This window comes from Jaculus jaculus, chromosome 1 (assembly GCF_020740685.1).
Source record: "Jaculus jaculus isolate mJacJac1 chromosome 1, mJacJac1.mat.Y.cur, whole genome shotgun sequence".
NCBI lineage: Eukaryota > Metazoa > Chordata > Mammalia > Rodentia > Dipodidae > Jaculus > Jaculus jaculus.
Genome location: NC_059102.1, coordinates 83845755 through 83870866, shown reverse-complemented (window position 1 = coordinate 83870866; position 25112 = coordinate 83845755). Strand labels below are relative to the sequence as shown.

At 40.4% G+C, this 25112-nt stretch overlaps 2 protein-coding genes across 7 annotated transcripts in view; one reads left to right on the top strand and one right to left on the bottom strand.

Moving 5' to 3' along the window:
- Positions 1 to 25112, bottom strand: part of Ccdc171 (coiled-coil domain containing 171) — a 553592-nt gene that overhangs the window by 380431 nt on the left and 148049 nt on the right. For all 6 annotated transcript variants that reach the window (XM_045160095.1, XM_045160091.1, XM_045160110.1 and 3 more), the window contains one exon: positions 23137 to 23275. In XM_045160095.1, the coding sequence (XP_045016030.1) occupies positions 23137 to 23275 (139 nt within the window). The remainder of the gene's footprint in view (positions 1 to 23136; positions 23276 to 25112) is intronic.
- LOC105944005 (60S ribosomal protein L26-like) lies at positions 9158 to 9702 on the top strand. The gene has a single exon (XM_012948727.2). The coding sequence runs from the start codon at positions 9158 to 9160 to the stop codon at positions 9638 to 9640; it is 483 nt and encodes a 160-aa protein (XP_012804181.1). The 3' UTR covers positions 9641 to 9702.

Sequence of the window (25112 nt, the reverse complement as noted above, 5' to 3'; positions counted from 1 at the left end):
TTTTCAAAAAGGCATGAAGAGATGGAGAGATGGCTGAGAGGTTAAGGCATTTGTCTACAAAACCAAAGTATCCAGGTTCGATTCCTCAGGACCCATGTAAGCCAAATGAACAGGGTGATGCATGCGTCAGTAGTTCATTTACAGTGGCTGAAGACCCTGGTATGTGCATTCTCTCTCTCCCTCTCTCTCTCACCCCTTCTCAAATAAATAAAATAAACTGTTTTGTTATTTTTAAAAAGGTATTGAAATTTTTCATGAAGTGCACACAGTTACAGAAGCCACTATGAAAATGAGACATGGAAAGCAGGGCATTGCCCCTTTGCCAGTGGGAAGTGGGCAGTGAGGCCATTGTAAGATGGGGCATGGTTTGCAGTGGAGACTAAAGGATGTTTTTGGATATACAAATATGGGGGTTTTATTCAGGTGTTCTCCTATAAACTTGGATATTCTAAATGCTAGGTTCCCAGCTAATGGAGATTTGAGAATTATGCCTCCTGGAGGGAATGTATTGTTGGGGGTGGGCTCATGGGTGTTATAGTCAGTTCCCCCTTGCTAGTGTTTAGCACATTCCCCTTTTCCTATTGTCTACCTTATGTGGGCAAGGTGGGGGGATGTCCATGCTCTGTTCATGCCATCATTTTACCCTGCCATCATAGAGCTTCTCCTCAAACCTGCAAGCCAAACTAAACCTCTTTTTGTTCCCACAAGCTGCTCTTGGTTGGGTGATTTCTACCAGCAATGCGAACATGACTGCCACAGTAAAGTGGTACCAAGGACTAGGATTGCTGCTAGACACCTGACTGGGTGGCTTTGGCCTTTTGGTGCTGATTTTTAAGAGAAATGTAGAAGGATTTAAAACCTTGGCCTACGAGATGCCTTGCACTGCTATAAGCACAGCCTGATTCTGCTCAGAGTTGAAAAACCTGAATGCGTAAGAACAATGGACTGTGAGGTTTGGCTTAAGAGGGTGAGAAAGGGCTTTGCTTGGACTGGGCTAACAGTTTGTGTGAAAAGTAAGCTGTTGTACCCATGTCCTAAGAAGTTGTGCAGAGTTGCTTTGCACAGAAATGAACTGCTCTGAGCACAGAGATATGGCACAAGAAAAACAAATCTTGGGCTGAACAGCTGCCCATTCAGCTGTAATTGAGAGATTATAACCTTTGAGATTGGGCCAGCTGACCTGCACTGGGGCAACCAATGGAAAAAATGTAGACTCTTTTGAAGGGGCCTGAGTGCTCAAGGAGTATCCTGTTCTTTAAAGTCTGTTTTATTCGCACCTACCCGCCCACCCCCAGATTAACAAATTGGCACCCTACCTGGTATCATGGAGTATAAGAAATGCAGGAAAGAAAAGGTCATTGAGTTTGCCACACGGTCTTGTGTTTTGAAAATAGCAATGGGCAATTTGAAGCAGGTTTGCTGGATGCCTGCACGGAGACCCCATGGGGCCATGAGGATGAACTGTGGATGCAGTGGAAACCCAGTGGAGATGCCAGAACCATGAGATGGTTGCTAAGGAAAGCTGTCAGCCATGTATAAAGTTTTCCAGGACTGTGAGTAGCCTAGCTGGAGGGGCAGAATTGGAATGCCAGAGACTTGTTACTGGTTAGAATTATCAGACTTGGAGACTTGTCACTACCTAGAGTTGTTGGACTTGGAGCTACAGAGTTTGATGTTTGTCCTGCTTGTTTTAAATCTTGTATTGGTTGAATATTTCTTTGCTATGCCCAATGCCATCTTTTGTAGTATGAATGTTTGTTCTGTACTATTATGGGGGTTTTTTTGAAGTTATTTTTTGGTATTATAGCTCAGTTAAAGGCCTTGGATTATGGGGATGTATGAACATCATTGGAATCAATAGACACTATGTGGACTTTTAAAGTCCCCATAGTTTAAGGGTTTTGTTGTTGTTTTGGTTTGGTTTGGTTTTTTAAAGTAGAGTCTCACTCTAGCTTAGGCTGACCTGGAATTCACTATGTAGTCTCAGGGTGGCCTCAAACTCACAATGATCCTCCTACCTCTGCCTCCCAATTCCTGGGATTAAAGGCATGTGCCACCACACCTGGCTTGTTTTTAGTTCTAAAGTTTTAAGTTTATAGTTTTAAAGATGAATGTATTGAATTTTACATCACGAATAGTTATCAGTTTATGGGGGCCAGGGCAGAATGTGGTGGTTTGATTCAGGTGTCCCCCATAAACTTGGGTGTTATAAATGCTAGGTTCCTAGTGGATGGAGATTTAGGAATTAATGCCTCCTGGAGGCAATGTATTGTTGGGGGTAATCTTATGGGTGTTATACCCAGCTCCCCCTTGGTAGTGTTTGGCACACTCTCCTGTTCCTGTTGTCTAACTTATGGGGGCCAGGGGGTAATGTACACCCTCTGCTCATGCCACTGTTTTCTCCTGCCATAATGGAGCTTCCCCTAGAGCTTATAAATCAAAATAAACCCTTTTTTTCCCATAAGCTGCTTTGGTTACATGATTTCTACCAGCAATGCAAACCTGACTTCAACAACCAATTCTGTGCAAAGGCTACCATGGAGCACTGTTGGCTTGAGATGGAAGTTTTCCCCAGCTACTTAGCCCAGCAGGAGGGACAGAACTGAAAATCCAGAGACTATCATCACTGGTTATGGATGTGGAATTTGAACTGCAGGTGATTGGTACTTATCTAATAGTTACTGATTTTACATTGGTCCTATCTCTCCTTGTATACCTTTTTGCAATATAAATGTTTACTCTATGCCATTATGTGTTAGAAATATGTAAACTGTTTTGTTTTACAGGACTTACAGTTAAGCTCCAGTCTTAAGCTGAGAAAGACAAGGGGACCTTGGAAGTGAGACTGAATGCAATTTTCAATGTAATTATGAGTTGATGGGTTCCATAGGCAAAAGGTGGCATTTTGAATGTTTGTTCCCTAAATTGATTAAGGTGTTAAAATTAAACTTGCAACTTAGACCTCTAGATCTGGCTGGAGGAGGTCTCACTGTGGACAGATATTAACAGTCCAGCCCTAAGGTGTCACTGGAGGTGAATCTGAATTCCAGACAAAAGGTATGCAAAGACATTTGAACTCTGTGAGTCTTTCTTTCTTCAGGTTTGTGCCTGTTGCTTTTTGCTCTTTGCTGGCTGGTGGTGGTTTCTCACTCTGCTTGGATTTATTAGTGACAGCTAGCTTCTTCTGCCATTGATGGAAGCTCGCCTAAATCTGTGATCTTGAAAAGCCAAAATATAAATTCAAGGTCAGTATGGGCTACAGTAAGACCCTACCTTGAAAAACCAATATATGTGTGTATCTGGTGCTGAGCATGGAGGCACAAACCATTAATCCCAGAATTTGGGAGGCAGAGGTAGGAGTTCAAGACCAGCCTGGGACTACAGAGTGAGTTCCAGGTCAGCCTGGGCTACAGTGAGCTGATACCTGGGAAAAATATATTATTTTAAAAATATTACCAGGCATGGTGGCACATGCCTTTAATCCCAGCACTTGGGAAACAGGAAGAAGAATAACTGAGTTCATGGGACTATTAAGTAAGTACCAGGTTAACCTGGCCTAGAGTTAGACCCTACCTACAAAAAAAATTGAAGGAGAAAAGAGAAAAACTAGCTTCTTTAAGGCAGACAGTTAGGGACAGAAGCCCAAAGAGGGAATAATGAGATGACATTGTATCCACTTGGCAAAACTAAAACTTAGGTCTGATCCTGTCTATCCAAGATGGCTATCAGTGACAGCCCAGCAGAAACTTCCTTCTTTTTCAGCTCAGCCTCTCTGGGTCAGCCTTCTGAGTGCACATACCAGATATTGGCTGCTCCGGGGTTAGCTCCTTGAGTCCAGTTCTCTGCTTATACACCTGAGCCTGATGACAAGACTCGCCCTGATTGGATGTCTGATCCATATAAAGGATACCCACATGGCCCAGTCCTCTCACTCCTTTTGCCCTGTGAATTGGCCTGAACACCCAAGTGAGACTGGGACCAGCCACACTAGGCAAGATTGGCTGAGAAGGAGAGAGTACTTTCTTGGCCTCTGTATTTTTCCTCTTGCCCTCTATCTGTATCAGGCTTTGGGGTACCTTCTCACTTTGATTATATGTAATATTTGTCTTTGATCACTGAATCCTTCACTATTTCTTAATCCTCTCTGGTTTGTTAATAAAAGGGGCTTTTATGTCTGGTCTTTATTTGTGTGTATAGAAGTGCCATGGCAAGAGGCCCTAGTGTACCCATTGTCTCATTTTCACTCTTCTCTCTTCCTCCTTCTCTTCCTCCTCTTCCTTCTTCCTCCTCCTCCTCTTCCTCCTCCTCCTCCTCCTCCTCCTCTTCTCTCTCTCTCTCTCTCTCTCTCCCCTCCCCCCTCTCTCTTTCCCTCCCTGTCTCTGCTTGCAAACTCAATGACCCTTTCTTTCCTGCATTTCTTATATTCCAAAATACAGGTAGAGTGCCAATTTGTTAATCCGGGGGCAGGGGGGAATAAAACAGACTTTAAGAACAGAACACTTCTTGAGCATTCAGGACCCTTCCAAAGAGTCTACATTCTTCCTTTTGCCCCAGTGCAAGTCAGATGGCCCAATCTCAAAAGTTGGAATCTCTCATACAATTACAGATGAATGGGCAGCAGTTTCAACCCAGAGATTTCATTTCTGTGCCATATCCCTCCTCTCACACCAGTCCATTTCTATGCAATGCAACCATGCACAAATTCTCAAGACATGGGCATAACAGCAAGCCTCTCACACAAACTGCTTGTAAACCAGTTCAGGCAAAGTTCTTTCTCACCCTCACATTCCAAACCTCACAGTCCTTAGTTCTTACTGCATTCAGGTCTTTCAACTCTGACCAGAATAGTCCATTAAGCTTTACTTACAGCACTGCAAGGCATGTCTTCTTTCCACATTCCTCTTGAAAATCAGTTCCAAACAGCCAAAGCTATACAGTCATGTATCTAGCAGTAAATGATACCACTCCTCACTACCAACTTTACTATTGCAGTCAGGTTCACATGGCTGGCAGAAATCACCAGACCAAGAGCAGCTTTTGGGATAACAAGGTTTGTTTTGGCTTACAGGCTCAAGGAAAATCTCCAGATGGCAGGGGAAAATGATGGCATGAGCAGAGGGTGAACATCACCCCTGGCCAACATAAGATGGACAATTGCAACAGAAAAATGTGTCGAACACTGTAAAAGGGAAGCTGTCTATAATACCCATAAGCTGCTCTCAACAATACACTACCTCCAGGAGGCATTAATTTCCAAATCTCCGTAAGGTGGGAACCTGGCATTCAGAACACTTAAGTTTATGGGAGCACCTGAATCAAACTACTACAACATCTATGGAAAAAAAAAAATGTTTTTTAAAAAGCATAATGAGAGCTGGAGAGATGGCTTAGTGGTTAAGTGCTTGCCTGTGAAGCCTAAAGACCCCAATTCGAGGCTCGATTCCCCAGGACCCATGTTAGCCAGATGCACAAGGGGGCACACGCATCTGGAGTTCATTTGCAGTGGCTGGAAGCCCTGGTGTGCCCATTTCTTTCTCTCTCTCTGCCTCTTTCTCTCTCTGTCACTCTAAAATAAATAAACAAAATAAACAAAAAAAGTTTTTAAAAAAAGCATAATGACATGTATGAAAATCCCATGATGAAACCTATCACTTTGCATGCTAAATTAATAATAAAATTATAATGATAAATAAGACACAAAGCCTAGAATTTAAGAGATGGAAGAAAACATTTTGGTTTCAATCACATAAACTGTACATCACTTAGGTTACAACCTCAATAAGTTTTTTAATATCTCATTAGCTCTTCAGGTAGGAGCTGTTATTCACAGATCTGCAACTGCTTTTAGCAATCCATCAAGCTTTGAAGAAACAATTAGTGTTCAATTTTCAACAGCCGCACCAAAACAACAGTATTTAATAAAATGAATGCCAAGTAAAGTAGTTTCCAGTGAGCTGCAACTCATCTTATCTTAGTCCATCCATCAACATATAAAAGTTAAATTGGCACCAAGTTAGTTTTTTATCACAATATACCCATGTAACCTTTGGTGAATTAATCAGTCTTATTTTCTTTCTTATCCACTTATGCTCTAAAGACCAAAATTGGAAGAATTCATGCAAGTTAAAAATTAATGATGAGGTGGCATGGCACTCCGCTAGTTCTCTGCCCTTGTACCTTGTACCTTGTACCTTTACCTCATCGCTTGCTCTGCTGTGATGCAGAGGCATGAGGTAAAGTGACCTTTGGGCTGTAGGGCCTCCAAAGCTCCCATTGCTCCTCTTTATGCCCCCTTATATAAGCAGAATGTCCTCTCCCCTGGGGAGCAAGCCCTCCACCATGCAAGTGGAGAGCACCAGCTCCAAAGAGACATCCACGCTCCACGTGGAGACCTCGTCCTACCACGTGGAGATGGCCTCTCTGCAGGTGGAGACCTGCCAGCACCACTATGAGGGGCCCTCCCTGTCCACCTCCAGGAAGCGACTCCCTTGGGTCTTTGAGGTGTCCTCCCAGCACGTGGAAACTTCCTCCCATTGCACAGAAACATCTTCCCACCACATCAGGACGTCGTCCATGCAGGTAGAGAGTCCTGCCATGCGGGACAAGCACACCGCACACCACAATGCAAAGATGGCCTGATGAATTGCTTCCCACAGGCCATGGCCCTCAGCCAAGACAGAACTGCCTCCAGTTTGTAGCCAACCAGCTGCCAATTGAACTGGTCATCTTTGATTTCTTGGAAACAGCCCAAACATCAATGAAAAAAACAGCCCATCTGCGGTTTCTGGGCACTGCCAGCATTTATTGACCTTTCTGCACCATAGCCCATCCTGCTTTTGACCCACTGAGCTATTTAACGTTAAGCAGGTGCAAAAGGTTTTCAGATACACGGTACTGTGTAACTTGACCAAGGCTGTTAAAACCACTGAACCAGTATCTGGAAGACTGATTGAATGAGACTCTGGAAAAGCCAAACACCTGGTTTCTGACTCCTTGATGTTTCAGGAAGGGCACAGGATCCTCATAGCATCTTCTAGTCATCCTTTTGCCTATGTTTCTTCCTCCAGATTTCCTTCAATCATGTTTCAAAACTAGAATATGGAGAGATACACACTGAGGAAGAAATGACCAAAAACAAACAACAAAAAAAAGCTGGGGAGATGCCATAATGGTTAAGGTGCTCATTCTCCAAGACATTATCATTAAGGCTCTAAACATTGATACCAAAGAGAAAGTAATGAAAGCAGCTAGGGAAAAACAACAATTACATATAAAGGAAAACCCATCAGAATTACTTCAGACTTCTCAATAGAAACTCTGAAAGCAAGAAGCCTGGAATGGAACACTGAAAAGTCTAAGAACTTATAGCTTCCAACCCAAGCTATTCTACCCAGTAAAAGTATCCCTCATAATAGATGGTGAAAGAAAAACTTTCCACAATAAAACTCAGCTTCATAATTATATGAACACAAAGCCAAACCTAAAGAGAGTACTTCAGAGAATTCTCCACACAGAAGAATCAAATAACCAACTTCAGTTGCCTACAAACAACCAGATTATAATAACCAAACTAAGAGAAGACACAAAAAATTATAAAGTCCAAGAAAACACCAAACCACAACAATATGGCAGGGATTAAATCAAACCTCACAGTTATTACCCTAAACATTAATGGCCTTAATTCACCCATCAAGAAACATAAGCTAACAGAGTGGATCAGAAAATTAGAGCCATCAATCTGCTGTCTTCAAGAAACCCACCTCACCACTAAAAACAGACACTTCCTCAGGGTGAAGGGGTGTAAAATGATATTCCAAGCAAATGGCAATAAGAAATAAACAGGCATAGCTATACTAATATCAGATAAAATAGACTTTAGATACACTTCTTGTCAAGATGGCAACCACCTAACAGTGCCGTACCTCCCTGGGAAAGAAAGGGAAGGCATTAAGGGTTCACTGGGTCTTTTAGGGGAGAGCAATCTCTAATATATCACCAGTGGGAGGGCGCAGAGGGGAAGAAAGGGGAATTGCTGATCCCCTCACTCATGGGTATCCCACCAGTCCCCTAATCCCCCCCAAGCAGCCACCACAGCCATAGTCCCAGCTTCAGGATACTCCCACACTTACTGTAGGAAAGGGGACCCAGGCCAATATAGTTCCACTTGCCTTACTGTGCAGAGGCAATCGCCCTGCTACCCCCACCCACATATGACCTCGGGGAGGCTCTGCCCACTGGCCCACTCATGCGCAGGCTTGATCCATTCATCTCCCCGCCACATACACACTGCCATCTGTCCATGCAAGCTTAGCCTGCACTGCCCATTTGCCTCCTTACTGCTCCAGTCACCTGCCCATCCATGAGCAAGCTCAGGCCCAATACCACATCTGCCATGCCGGCCACCAGCCACTATGCCCACCACTGATATCCCACTGCATGAGAGCTGAGGCTGCTTCAGTGTCCATTCTCAGGCTGCTTCAGATTCCCTCCGCACATGAGCTCAGGCTGATCCATCCACCCACATGTTAGCTCAGGACCACTCTGCCCATCTCCTTGTGCACCTGATAGTTCAGGCCAGCTCCCCCAAGAGGCAACACCTCCCCTGCCCATCGAGACCACAGTCCTACTCTCCCTGCCCATACACTGTAATGGGCAGACCACAGCACAAAAGAAATAACATGAAAAATCAAATGCAAGTAAATCCAGTAATATCACCCAGTCCTACAATGAACACCTCTAATCAAAACATAAAAGAGACATTAGGATCAGAACACCAAAATGAAGCTATGAGCAATGCAACCCTGACCAAGCTACTGGTAGAACTTTCAGAAAAGCAACAAAGGACCAATAATCATGTGGATGCTGCCATCACTAGACTAGACCTAATAGAATAGATAAGAAAATGGAAGGAGGGCTGGAGAGATGGCTTAGCGGTTAAGCGCTTGCCTGTGAAGCCTAAGGACCCCGGTTCGAGGCTCGGTTCCCCAGGTCCCACGTTAGCCAGATGCACAAGGGGGCACACGCGTCTGGAGTTCGTTTGCAGAGGCTGGAAGCCCTGGCGCGCCCACTCTCTCTCTCTCCCTCTATCTGTCTTTCCCTCTGTGTCTGTCGCTCTCAAATAAATAAATAAAAATGCTTTAAAAAAAAAAAAAAGAAAATGGAAGGACTCTTCCCTTCAGCGGCCATCTCCAGACTGGTAGCTGCCAAAATAAAGTTCAATCCCTTTGTGACTTCTGACCGAAGCAAGAACTGTAAAAGGCATTTCAATGCACCTTCCCACATCCAGAGAAAGATTATGTCTTCCCCTCTTTCCAAAGAGCTGAGACAGAAGTACAATGTTCATTCTATGCCTATCCAAAAGAATGATGAAGTTCATGTGGTACGAGGACACTATAAAGGTCATCAGATTGGCAAAGTAGTCCAGGTGTACAGGAAGAAATATGTCATCTTCAATGAACAGGTACAGAGGGAAAAGGCTAATGGCACAACTGTACATGTGAGCATTCACCCCAGCAAGGTGGTTATCACCAGGCTAAAACTGGATAAAGGTTGCAAGAAGATCCTGGAATGGAAAGCCAAATCTCGCCAAGTAGGAAAGGAAAAGGGCAAATACAAGGAGGAAACACTTGAGAAGATGTAGGAGTAGAGTTGTCTTGTGTACAGCTTTCACTGAACACTTAAGATTAAATGATCCTGGCCATCTGTTATAAAAAAGAAAGAAAGAAAATGGAAGAAGCACTGAAGCAGACCAAAAATGAACCCAACATGGCTCAGGGAAATTTTGCAGAATGGGGGGGGCAGAAAGAATGTCAGAACCACATGTTGGGTCATGATGTGCAGAGACATTTATCTTACCCATAACTGAGGGCTAAATCCACAATGCATGACCCACATACCTCAACAAGAAGGGGCCAAGGGAAGGGGGTAGGACACGGATGAGCCTAATAATGGTACCAAACTGCCTGTATTTGCTGAATAGAAAACTAATTAATAAAAAAAAGAAAAAGAAAATAGAAGAACTTCAAAGACAGGTAAGAGATATGAAGGAGAGTGGAAAAAAGACGACCTCAAAAATCAGCTGGCAATGCTAAATGAAGACATAAAGAAATGCAAGGATGAATTCCACGAAGCATCAAGAAAATTAGAAAATTATGTGAAAAGGGAGCCTGACAGAAGGATGGAAACGATACATAGGAAAGTAGTACAGAATGCAAACCTAACTGAACAAGCCCAAAACTCTTTAGAAGCTCTCAAGAATAGAGTCAGCCATGTGGAGGATAGAAACACCGATCTGCAAGACAAGACAGAAGAAGGACTGTGGTCTGTCTTGCAGTTTGAGACTTCAAAAGTTTCAATAACTTTTAAAATGGATGGACCTGGAAAGGATTATACTAAGTGAGGTAACCCAGGCCCAGAAAGCCAAGCTCCACATGTTCTCTCTCATATGTAGATATTAGCTACAGATGATTGGGCTTCTGCGTGAGAAGGAAAATACTTAGTAGCAGAGGCCAGTAAATTAAAAAGGAGACATAAAGGGAAGAGAAAGGAAGGGAGGAGGGTACTTAATAGGTTGATATTGTATATATGTAAGTACAATGATTGTGATGGGGAAGTAATATGATGGAGAATGAAATTTCAAAGGGGAAAGTGTGGGGGGTGGGGAGGGAGGGAATTACCATGGGATTTTTTTTTTTATAATCATGGAAAATGCTAATAAAAATTTAAAAAATTTTTTTTAAAAATTCTTTAACCCTATTGCTGAAGACTCCACATATTTGGGCTGCAAGGCCACTGAGAAATCCTGTTGGAACTGAGCAGATAACCTCCTCCATGTAGACCAGCTGACAGAAAGCTGGAAGAAGCCATTCTACATGTAGTTCAATGGGAGAAAGAGATACCACCAGTGAAGATACTCAACAGTGAACCCTGCAAGCCTTATAATTGGCCAGCCACGCCAAATGAGCCAACGGGTGCAATAGTGGCATGACTGTCATGGTGGAAACCAACTGCCCTCCAATTGGACTGGACTCCATGGGGGTGGGGGGAATACATCCCTGATACTGAAAACTTAAAATGGGTAGTCATGACCCCTAGGGGTGTAACATCTACTGATGTCTGGATAAGTGTATATACTATGCTTATCAAACTGCCCAGTAAGCACTTCTCATAATATTTATACCCTTATACTAACGCTACTCTCACTTTGGGTAGAGAATCTTCTCTTTTCAGATGGAAGTGACCTTGGGATGACTCAGAAGGTATCATGGTGCTGGAAAGAAGTGACTGGAGTACCAAGTAACATATCGGTCACACCCTCCAAAGCTCAAGTCTAATGCAGAAGAGGTGGTGGAAAGCATGTAAGAGCCAAAGGAAGGGTAGGATTCCTTACAACATGCTCTTCCAGACATAAAATGGCCTGCACATCCATGACCTCACCGTGCCTGACACTACCTACACAAGAACATCATAAGAGAAGGAAAAGATCATGACATCAAAATAAAAGAAAGACTGATTGAGATGGGGAGGGGATACGATGGAGAATGGAATTTAAAAGGAGGAAGTCGGGGAGGAGGGTATTACCATGGGATATTTTGTATAATCATGGTAAATGTTAATAAAAATTTAGAAAAAAATTTTTTTAAACAGAACATGAAGGAATTATGGGATACCCTTAAATGTCCTAACATCTGGATTGTGGGAATACCAGAAGGGGAAGAAATTCAGACCAATGACATGGAGAATTTTTTAACAAACAAAAAAAAAAATCGAAGGAAACGTTCCCACTCTCTCAAAAGAAAGGCCCATCAAGATACAATAGGCTAACAGAACTCCAAACAGATTGGACCAAAGGAGAAGCTCTCCAAGACATATTGTCATTAAGACTCTAAACATTGACACCAAAGAGAAAATCCTAAAAGTAGCTAGGGAAAAACAGCACATCACTTTTAAAGGTAATCCCATCAGAATTACGTCACACTTCTCAGTGGAAACCCTGAAAGCCAGAAGGGCCTAGGATGGAACACTACAAAGTCTAAGAACTTATGGCTTCCAACCCAAACTACTTTACCCAGCAAAAGTATCCCTCATAATAGATGGTGAAAGAAAAACTTCCCATGACAACTCAGCTTTACAATTATGTTAATACAAAACCAAACCTACAGAGAGTATTTCAGGTAATTCTCTACACAGAAGAATAAAAATAATCAACTTCAAGTGCTACGAGAAGCAGATCACAATAACCAAACTCAGAGAAGGCACAAAAACTTCAAAGTCCATGAAAATACCAAACCACATAAACCAACACAATATCAGGGATCAAATAAAACCTCACAGTCATTACCCTAAATATTAATGGCCTGAATTCACCCATCAAGAGACACAAGCTAACAGGATGGATCAGAAAATTAGATGTCTCAATCTGTTGTCTTCAAGAAACCCACCTCACCACTTAAGGCAGATACCTCCTCAGGGTGAAATGGTAGAAAACAATATTCCAACAAAATGGGAATAAGAAACAAGCAAGCATAGCTATACTACTATCAGATAAAACAGACTTCAAATCGAAAATAATCAAAAAAGACAAACAAGGCCACTTCCTACCTATCAAGGGAATGATCCATCAGGGGGATATCACAATCATAAATCTTTACGCACCAAACACAGGGGCACCACAGTTCATAAACAAAACCTACTTGACACTAAAACAGAAATAACCACCAACACCATCATAGTTGGGGACTTCAATACACCATTACTAGTAATAGGCAGATCATCCAAACAGAAACTCAACAGGGAAGTAAGCGAGCTCAACAAAACCATAGATCACTTAGACCTAACAGACATCTACAGAACATTGCATCCCAAATTCACAGAATATACATTCTTCTCAGCAGCCCATGGAATGTTCTCTAAAATAGATTGTATACTGGGTCACAAACCCTGCCTCCATATATTTAGGAAGACTGACATAAATCCCTGCATGATATCAGATCACAATGCTATATTGCTAAAAATTAATAACAAAAGACCCACAAGAATCCCATTGGCTCCTGGAAACTGAACAGCACACTTTTAAACAATAAATGGGTAGTGGATGAAACAAAAAATAAAATTGCAAAAATTTCTAGAAATGAATGCCGATGATAACACATCATACCAAAGTGATGGGACACAATGAAGGTGGTCCTCAGGGGAAAATTCATAGCATTAAATGCATTCAGAACAAAGACAGAGAGATCCCAGATCAATACCTAACCATCCACCTAAAAGCACTAGAAAAGCAAGAAGAAAGCCGGGCGTGGTGGCGCATGCCTTTAATCCCAGCACTCGGGAGGCAGAGGTAGGAGGATCGCCGTGAGTTCAAGGCCACCCTGAGACTCCATAGTGAATTCCAGGTCAGCCTGGGCTAGAGTGAGACCCTACCTCGAAAAACCAAAAAAGAAAAGAAAAGAAAAGAAAAGCAAGAAGAATCTAACCCAAAAAGCTCCAGACAGAAAGAAATAATCATTAAGACCAGAACTGAAATTAATGAATTGGAAACTAAGAAAACAATTAAGAAAGTTGACAAAACAAAGAGTTTGTTCTTTGAAAAAAATAAACAAGATTGACAAAACCCTAGCCAATTAGGTCAAGCAAAATAAAGAGATGCTTCAAATTAACAAATTTCGAAATGAAAAAGGAGAGATCACAACAGACATAAGTGAAATTGGGAAAATCATTAGGACTTTTTTCAAAAACCTCTACTCCATAAAACTGGATAATATGGAGGAAATTGATAAATTTCTGGACAACACCATCTACCAAAGCGAAACTCGGGGCAGATTAATCTCCTAAAAAAACCTATCACACTCATCGAGATTGAAAAGGTAATAAAAAAACCTCCCTCAAAAGAAGAGTCCAGGACCAGATAGCTTCTCAGCTAAATTCTATCAAACCTTCATGGAAGAACTCAAACCAACCTTTCTCAAACTATGCCACATAATTGGAGAACAGGGAAAGCTCCCCAACTCCTTCTATGAAGCTAGTATCACCCTAATTCCAAAACCAGGCAGAGAGCCACAAGAAAACTACAGGCCTATTTCCCTGATGAACTTAGATGCCAAGATCATGAACAAAATCCTCACAAACCAAATCCAACAACACATCAAAAGTGTTATCCCCCTTGATCAAGTGAGATTCATCCAAGGAATTCAGGGGTGGTTCAACATACAGAAATCTGTCAAGGTAATGTACCACATAAACAGGGTTAAACACAAAAACCACATGATCATGTTGATTGATGCAGAAAAGGCCTTTGACAAATACAACATCACTTCATGATCAAAACATTGGAGAGAACTGGCATGGTCGGTTCATATCTTAATATAGTCAAGGCTATATACAAAGCTCCTTAAGCCCAGATAATACTTAATGAAGAGAGACTGGAGGAATTGTCATTGACATCAGGAACAAGACAGGGGTGTCCACTCTCACCTCTGCTCTTTAACATAGTACTGAAAGTCCTATATCAAGCAATAAGACAGGAGAAAGAAATAAAAGAGATACAAATTGGAAAGGAAAAAGTTAAGTTAGCCCTATTCGCAGATGACATGAGTCTGTACATAAGAGACCCAAGAGCCTCCATCTCAAAATTCTTTAAGGTGACTAACTCCTTCAGCAAAATAGCAGGATACAAAATAAATGCACAAAAATAAGTAGCCTTTCTATATGCAAAAGACAAAGAGAAAGAGAAAGAAATTAGTGACATTGTCCAATTTTCAATAGCAACCAAAAAAAAATGGAATAACATTAACCAAGGATGTGAAAGACCTATACAATGAAAACATAAAAACAAGAAAGATATTGAGGAGTAGTTGAGAAAATTGGAAGACCTCCAATGCTCCTTGATATGCAGAATTAATATTATAAAAATGGAAATATTACCAAGTAATACACAGATTTAATGCAATCACAATAAAAATCCCAACATTTTTAACAGAGATAGAAAAAAATGATCTCAAAGTTCATATGGAATGGCAGAAGGCCTTAGATAGCCAAGCATATCCTCAGCAAAAAAGACACCTCTGGAGGCATCACCATACCTGATCTCAATCTAGACTGCAAAGCCATAATAACAAAAACAACATGGTACTGGCAGAAAAACAGGAGTATAGACCAATGGAACAGAATCAAGGACTCAGACTTTGGGTCAACTACAGCTACTTCATATTTGACAAAGGACCTAATAATAAAAACTGGAAAAATGACAGCATCTTCAACAAATGGTGCTGGACAAACTGGATAACCATATGCAGAAAATGAAAGTAGTCATACATCTCGCCATGCCACAAAAATCAAGTCTAAATGGATCAAAGACCTCAATATAAGACCAGAAACTCTGCTACTACTGGAAAAAAAAAAAAATAGGAGCAACTTTCCATGAAAAGACTTCCTAAAATAAATAAATAAACAGTAGCTCGGGAAATTAAACAATCACTCAACTAGTACTATCTCATGAAGCTCAAAAGTTTTTCATAGACAAACATACAATAAGCAGAGTCAATAAATTTCCCACAGAAAAGGAGAAAATTTTTTCTGGCTATACAACTGACAGAGGCCTAATTTCTAGAATCTACAAAGAACTCAAACACCTAAACAACAAAAAGTCAAACAACCCACTCACAAAATGGGGCAGAGAAATGAACAGTGAGTTTTCAGAGGCAGAAATACAAATGGCAAACACACACTAAAGAAAATATTCATCATCCCTAATAATCAGGGAAATGCAAATTAAAACAACTATGAGATTCCACATTACCCCAATAAGGATAGCAAATATTAAAAATCAAATGAAAATAAATGCTGGTAAGGATGCAGAGAAACAGGAACCTTCATTCATTGTCGGTGGGAATGTAAGATGGTACAACCACTATGGAAAGAAATATGGAGACTCCTAAAATGGTTGACTATAGAGCTACCAACAGACCCAGTTATTCCCTTACTGGGTATTTACCCTAAAAGCTCCATGCCTCAGTTCAGAGTGATCTGCTCAACAATGTTTATAGCTACTCAATTCAAAGTAGCTGAGAGCTGGAATCAACCCAGATGTCCATCATTAGAAAAGTGGATAACCAAGATATAGCATATCTACACAATGGAATTCTACACAGCAGTAAGGAAAAGTGACACAATGAAATATGAAGAAAAATGGTAGAACTTGGAACAGATCATTCTTAGCAAACTCACCGAATCACAGAAAGACAGTTGTCACATGGTCTCACTCATCTGCAGCTCCTAACCTGCATCTGCCTGAGATGCTGACATACCTAATAGGCATCTCAAAGACTGGGACAATAGTGAGGGTAGGATGGGAGGGGAAGGTAAGGGAGGGGGGAAACACAGAACTGGAACCAAATGGAAATGGTACCATAAAATCCTATATCTTTAAAGACAGACTAAAATGTTGAATCTTCATCAGGTCCTTAGGAGGAACACCTGAATCAAAGGGCCTGAAGAGGCTATGATGAAGACTAACCTTAATCCTCTCCTGTTTCTCTCTCTGTCTCTCTCTTTCTCTCTCCCTTTCTCTCTCTCTCTCTCTCTCTCTCTCTCTCTCTCTCTCTCTCTCTTTCCTCTTTCTCTTTTAGATTACCTAGCTTTTTCTTCCTTCTTTTCCCTTGGTGCTGGCCTGTAACTCCCAGTACCAGGATGCAGTTAGCATCCACAATGAGCTGTTGATCAGAGAGACCTACTCTGTCCCCCCAACAAAAAAAAAAAAAAAAAAAAAAGATTTCTTTCAGAGTACTTGATGACCCACCAAAGGTTAATGGTAAGACCCTACTGCCAAAGACAACATATGCTGTTGGTAAAGAACATTGAGAGACCTGGCTGAAATCTAGAAGAGAGTCAGTCTCCAACAGTTAGCTTGTCTAGTGCCAAAAGATACTGCATGACCAACTGGGGGGAAATGGCCAACACCTGTCTAAACAACTCATGGTCTAAGCTACTCAGCAGCAAACAACCTGACATGATACTCACCCAAGTACAACAGTGGCACAAAGCCATGGTGGGTAACCAGCTGCTCTTGAATTGGCTAACAGTTGTGCTCAGTGAAACAGAACCCACAGCTGAAAGTGTGAAAAAAGTCAGAACCATATCAAAAATTGAGTCCACTCTCCAATATCAAGCTGCCATCAATCTTGGGCTACAAGAGGGTCTACATCTATTAAATCCCTTCCAAAATAATAATGGCTATCCCATTATTATTTATTATTATTATTGAGTGCTGACTTCACTCTCCTTTGGAGAATCTGCTTCTGTTTTTCAGATGGATGCAGAACCTGAGGAGAGATTCAGCCCATCACACCTCACCAAGGTCCCAGCTGAAACCATAGAGTAATTGGAGAAATGAGCAAGAGTGCTGATTTCTTGGTGAACTTGGTAACAGCACAAAGGTGGAGGAGATAGACACAGAGAACACTTAACTCCTACCAAGCCAGATATCCAGAGACACAGAGGTTCCCAAGACCTCATCACTGAAGTAGACCCAAAAGGAACCCAACATGGCTCAGGGAAATTTGTGGAAGAGAAGGCAGAACTACTGTTAGAGCCACAAGTTGGGACATTATGCACAGAGACATTGACTCTTCCCCATATATGATGGCTACCCCCACAATGCATGACCCATAATCCCCAATGAGGAGGGTCCCTTCGGAGGGGGAAGGACAGTAAGGAGGCTAATGATGGCACCAACATAGCTGTTTACACACTGAGTATGTACAGAGCAAAGAAAAAAAGAGAAAGGAGGGCTATAGAGATGCCTTAGTGGTTCAAGGCATTTGCCTACAAAGCCAAAGGATCCCAGTTTGATTCTCCAGGACCCACGTAAGCCAGATGAACAGGGGGAGCACATGCATCTAGAGTTTGTTTGCAATGGCTGGAGGCCCTGGCACGCCTAGAAAAAAAAAGAAAGAAGAAGAGAAAGGAGAAATCTGAGATTATTTAGCAGAGGTGATGAAAAATAATAAGTAAATTAATGGGTACCTACTTCATTTAAAAAGTGTATATACCTACCAAACATGAGGTATTGCCCTCGTATATTTTAGATACATAGCACTCAATAAGACCTAGACATGGCAATTCATTAGCAAATGTAGATGTGTCCCTTAGTATACATAAATATATTAGCATATAGTGGAAATCTACATATTATTATTGTTCATGGGAAGTAGAGGAATAATTATGCTTTTGTTGCTGTTGTTATTTTGAGGGAAAGTAAAATGTGCTTGTAAAAACCTCTAGGTTTTATGTAGTTTTAGGGAAGAATTGGAGATTATTTTGCTTCCCTTCCAAAAGACCTGACACCTCTACTTATCACCAAAACATGCAGGCATGATATGAAACTTGACTCTTTAGGATTAAAGACTGAAAATTGGAAGAGAAAAAAAAAATCACTCAAGTAACTTCTTGTACATAAGGCATTCAGGAGCATTTTCTTGACTTGGTAAATTCTTAATGACATTATAGAGCATAATTTGACAATACTTGCTTTTAAAAGAAAAATATAGTTTTGAAGAGCAATTTATTTTTTCCTCCTCCTTTTCTTGTATGACCTGACCACAGACTGAACCCATCAGTGAAACTGTACTGTTTCTACTTTGGCTCATTCCCTGATGCATACTGATATCATGTTTCCATTGTTTCTGGATACATATGAGCACAAGCTGAACCTCAGCATGTCTTGTGGTTTTGATCTAAGCCCTTGTGCATAGTTCACAAGCATAAGATAGAGCTAATATAAAATATCTGCAAAATAAAAGCCAGGTGTGGTGGCACACGCCTTTAATCCCAGCACTTGGGAGGCAGAGGTAGGAGGATTGCCTTGAGTTCGAGGCCACCCTGAGACTCCACAGTGAATTCCAGGTCAGCCTGGGCTAGAGTAAGAACCTACCTCGAAAGACCAAAAAAAAAAAAAAAAAAATTCTACAAACTGTCTGCTTATAAAATGATGTTCCACTGGGATAAATCTGGTGAGTTGCATGCCCTGATAAGTCTGCTTTTCCAGAGACCTGACATGAAAGGGGTAGAACCATCGCCAATCACACAAATAAAAACTTTCATAAAGAAATAAAAAAATACCCAGGCCCAGAAAGCCAAACGCCACATGTTCTCTCTCATATGTGGATCCTAGCTACAGATGACTGGGCTTATGCGTGAGAATGAAAATACTTAGTAGCAGAGGCCAGTAAGTTAAAAAGGAGACATAAAGGGAAGAGAAAGGAAGGGAGGAGGGTACTTAATAGGTTGATATTGTATATATGTAAGTACAATGATTGTTATGGGGAGGTAATATGATGGAGAATGGAATTTCAAAGGAGAAAGTGGGGGGGAGGGAATTAACATGGGATTTTTTTATAATCATGGAAAATGCTAATAAAAATTTTTAAAAAGAAATAAAAAAATAATAATAATGATGTCTTAAGTACTATACTATTAGTAATAGCTCTGACTTGCTTTCTAAACTACTGAGTACAATATCTAATAAGCAAGAAGACCATATTCAGTTCTTAGCTTAATGACCCTGGGGTATTTTTCTAAACAACTGAGCTAAGAGTTAAGACATAGGACAAGCACAACAGAATCCTAACTCCGTGGCAGAGCACTTGCTTAGCATGCAGAAGGCCCTAGGTTTAATCTTCAATGGTGAAGAAATAACGTTAGACAGCTCACATTTAGGGTAAAACCTATCACTCAACACACACTAATGTATACTATGGAGAAAGGTCTTAACTTTCTTTCTTCCTTTCTTTCTTTCTTTCTTTCTTCCTTCTTTCTCTTTTGAGGTAGGGTCTCACTCTAGCTCAGGCTGACCTGGAATTTACTATGTAGTCTCAGGGTGGCCTCAAACTCATGGTGATCCTCCTGCCTCTGCCTCCCGAGTGCTGGGATTAAAAGACGTGCACCACCACACCCAGCCCGTGGATCTTAACTTTCTAAATGTCATATTTAAACTATAAATGAGAACTAAAGAAATGGCTACATGGTTAAGGTGTTGGCCAGATTTAATTCCCCAGTACCCACATATACAAAAAATGGAACATGCATGCATCTGGACTTCGTTTACAGCAGCCAGATACACTAGTGTGATTTCTTTTGCTCTTGCTTGCTCTCCCTCCCTCCCTCCCTCTCTCTCCCTCCCTCCTCCCCCCCTCTACCTCTGGTTGCAAATAAATAAAAATATTTTTTAAAAAATAAATAAATAGGGCTAGAGAGATGGCTCAGAGGTTAAGGCTCTTGCCTGCAAAACCTAAGGACCCAAGTTTGATTCCCCAGTACCCACATAAAGCCAAATGCACAAGGTGGTACATGCATCTGGAGTTTGTCTGCATTGGCTAGAGGCATGCCCATTTCCTTTCTCTCTCTCTCTTTCTCTCTCTCTCTCTCCCCCTCTATTAAATAAATAAATAAATAAATAAATAAATAAATAAATAAATAAATAAATAAACTACAAATGATATACACAGGAAGCAATGGAATGCACCCTTAAATCTGAGCAACTGATCATATGGAGATGAATGGAATTTATTCTAAATATAACAGGAGATATCAATGCTTTTCAAATAAAGGGTGATTGTCAAGAACATATCAATCTGTTAGAAATACATATGAAAGCTATATTACTGTGAGATGCAGACAGAATGATCAGATACAGGATTATTAGAAAATTAAATTGCTGAAATAATCAGATCTATTGATTACAAACCCTGATCCCCTTCAATTTAAGAAACATGAAATTCTTAATGCATTTAAATCATTCTGTAATTCAGAATTTTCACTAATTCACTTAGGTTCCCCAATTATTCCAAATTTAAGAGGTTTTATTATATACATCTTTGATATAATCAGTATCTCAAGTTTTTAAACATTTTGTCAATATCTGTAAAATTACACTATAATCTTATGGTACATAGTGGAGGGAGAAATAAATCTGCTATACATCAAATATGGGCTGATAATCTCAAGACCAGGGCTGTGGGGCTTCGGTGCAGCTCCACCATGTTGAAGGTGTTCTTTAAAATTATGCTCACATCGGACCTGTGGCTGCCCTACAAATTACTCAGTGTTAAAAAAAAATAAAAAAAAAAACAAATTACTCAGTGTTCCTGAAAGTACACCTTTTACAGCAGTCTTAAAGTTTGCAGCAGAATAATTTAAAGTTTCTGCAGCAACAAGTACAATTATTACCAGTGATAGAATAGGAATAAATCCTGCTCAGACTGCTAGAAATGTTTTTCTAAAGCATGGTTCAAAACTACACATTGGGAGGTAACATGATGGAGAATGGAATGTCAAAGGGGAAAGGGTGGGGGGAAGGAGGGTATTACCATGGGATTTTTTTTATAATCATGGAAAATATTAATAAAAATTAAATTTACTAAAAAACTACACATTATTCCTTGAGATCATGTTAGAAGTCATTAATACATGCAACTTGAAGCACAGTTACTGACCAGAATAAATACTGATGTATGTTGTTGCTATAAAATTGAAATCAGGTATTTAAGATACTATGAAAACACCAAGAATCAGAGAAACAATGAATGGCGGCTCTTCAGTCCCTTGTTGTTCGTACTTTTCATATGGAATGGGAAGCCTTATGAGTGGAGGGCATGACCTCCACAGAAGGTGGTAAAGTTGATGACTGTTACCTCATAACAATTGAGAGTTTGCTTGTGGCAAATGGATTATCTGCCTTGTCAAATAATTCTTAGCCAGAACATTTGGAAAGTTAAAGTTCACTTACTCTTACATCATACTTGTCTTTGAGTTAAAATATAAAAGGATTATGGGTCAGGGATGACAACTGACTTCATATTATCTTACTTGCTTATGAGAAGAACTCACTAATGACCTAGCCTTTAACGAAGTGTCAACTAGTCATCTCGTGGATAAGAAGCCAGGGGAGGGAAGATGGAAAAGCCCAGATGACCATACTAGGTCAAGGAAAGCAAAGGACAGCAGTGGCAAGGAACAGCTCTGGCACCAACCTGCAGAAAAAGCCCACAGGCTGGACAAAACTAAAAGAAGATGTTGTAGAAGAGTGAAAGGGAAGACAAAATAAGTGACCTAGACTCAAATACCACATGACAGACAAAGAGAGGAGGCTATGTATTATATGGAGGTGTACATTTCAGAAATATGCCTGATGAAAGTCCAAAAAAAGCTTTGCTCTTACAGCTAAAATTTCTATCTCTATGTATCTTGAAAGATGAATTAAAGGCTCAGTGACTCAGAGACAGGGCTTGGGCTGTATTTTCAATAGTGAGTTCTAGAGGCAAGACAAAGTTAAGTTTTCAATAAATAGTTACTAATTTCATGGAGAAAGTCTCTAGGACCAATTTTTACCTTGATATGTTCGAGTGTTACAGGGCCTCAATTCATTTGTAAGAAAATGTAACACACATAGCATCTGAAAGCTATATTAGTGGTTTAGGAAATTACTAGATATACATCACAAATTATCAAAGCAGGGGGTACCAGCTGATACAGATAATTATATTTTTATAAAAATATAATACTCAATAACCTGGCTTTTTATAAAATTAGGCCTCAGTTAAACAGAAGTGTCTGAATACTATCTTAAGTTCTGGGCTTAACTATAATTTTCTTCTTTCTCCTCTTATCACATAAATCTACCTGATGTTTGTGCAATCCTCTTAAATGTCCTGTGCTATAAAGTGATATACTTAATACTTACATGTTTGGTTTTGAAAATGAAATTGTAATCGTAAAAACATGTATTAACATTGCCTCCTCCCCATAACTGATGGCTAACCCCACAATGCATGACCCACTTTCCCCAGCAAGGGGGGTCCCTTTGGAAGGGGGATGACAGGGAGGAGGCTAATGATGGTACCAACATGGTTATATACTCACTGTGTATATAACAAATTAAAAAGACATATAGTAAGCAACTAGATGTTTCGTTATTAAATGTGATCTATAAACTCTTTGTGTATAATGTTTTAAAGCATTGTATTTAAATGCATTACTGGTCCATAATGACTATCTTAGGAAAATAGATTTTCTTATACTGTAAAATATATACATATATGGCCCAATAAACTAACTGCCTAGGATTTTATTTTTTATCCTTACCATTACAAGTTCCTCCTGTAATTCACTGCAACTTTTTTCATTATATTGGAGTCTCTTTGAAAGGTCCATAATTACTTTCTTCTGTTCTTCAATCTCATCATTTAGTTTCTTGTTTTTGGTGGCATACTCTCTTTCTAATCTGAAAAATTAAAAACGTCAGAGCAGGTTTTTAAAATACATGGCTCTTTAACACAAGTGGCTAACGTTCTATATCTCATGCTTTTATGCAAAAAGACTTTTTAATTACCACCTTTTTCTACAAATTAGATTTGTATTCTTAAATGAAAGACTTTAAAGGAATCATATGTTTGATAGCAGTAATTTGTATGATTTCAAAGTAATAAGAATAGATTAGGATGGTGCTGATGTTGTCTCACTATTATTTTTAAAGAAGAACCATATACCACAATTAAATTACCTCAGAAACTGCCTCAAGACAGAGAAAGTTCTTTTAAAATTAGTGATTAGGTCTATTAATATACAACAACAGAAGTGGAATAAATGTTTTATTCCTTAAAGGCCTTGAAAGTAGAACCAGTTTGGTGCACAGAAAATCCAAAAACAAATAACATTAAAATGCAAAGTGGCTCATCTCATTTCCTTAGAAGTACATGCTCAACCATGTTTATTGCTGCTCAATTTATAATAGCTGGGAAATGGAACCAGTATAGATGTCCCTAAACTGATGAGTGGATAACAAAGATATGGCACATTTATACAATGGAGTTCTACTCAGCGGTAAAGAAAAATGATGTTATGAAAATTGCAGAAAAATGGATGGATCTGGAAAGGATTATACTAAGTGAGGTAACCCAGGCCCAGAAAGCCAAGCGCCGCATGTTCTCTCTCGTATGTGGATCCTAGCTACAGATGATTGGGCTTCTGTGTGAGAAAGAAAAAACTCAGTAGCAGAGGCCAGTAAGCTAAAAAAAAAAAAAAAAAAAAAAAAAGGGAAGAGAAAGGAAAGGAGGAGGGTACTTAGTAGGTTGGTATTGTATATATGTAAGTAGAAGAATAGATTAATGGGGGTCAAAAGGCCCAAAGTGAGGTCAGGGGAGGAGATTGGGTGAAGGAAAGGTGAAGGGAGGGCTAATCAAAATCTAAAAGGATATAAATAAATCATATGGAATTCTCCGATTTTGGACAATGGAACACTCAGTAGCTGTAGATCGTTGCCAGAAAATTTTCAGTGCCAGGGATAGGATATCTTCCGGTGAGTTGTTGGCCAGGGAGGTCCCTGATACCCCAAAACATTATAGGCCATTGCCAAGGCCCTTGGTTTCCCACTAGGAATTGATGGTAAGACCCTATTGCTGAAGACTCCACATACTTGGGCTGCAAGGCCACTGAGAAATTCTGTTGGAACTGAGCTGATAACCTTCTCCATGTAGACCAGCTGACAGAAAGCTGGAAGAAGCCATTCTACATGCCGTTCAATGGGAGAAAGGGATACCACCAGTGAAGATACTCAACAGTGGACACTGCAAGCCTTATAATTGGCCAGCCAGACCAAATGAGCAAACAGGTGCAATAGTGGCACATCTGTCATGGTGGAAACCAACTGCCCTCCAATTGGACTGGAGGTCTGTCCAAGGGAGGGAATACATCCCTAATACTGAAACCTTAAAACAGGGGTAGTCATGATCCCTAGGGGTGTAACATCTGCTGATGTCTAGATAAGTGTATATACTATGCTTATCAAACTGCCCAGTAAGCACTTCTCTTAATATTCATACCCTTATATTAATGCTACTCTCACTTTTGGTAGAGAATTTTCTCTTTTCAAATGGCAGTGACCTTGGGATGACTCTATCATGACTAGAGTACCGAGTAACATCTCAATCACAGCTTCCAATGCTCAGGGTCTGATGCAGAAGAGGTGGTGGAAAGAATGTAAGAGCCAAAGGAAGGGTTGCACTCCTTAAAATGTGCTCCCTCCAGACATAAAATGGCCTCAATATCCACGACTTCATAGT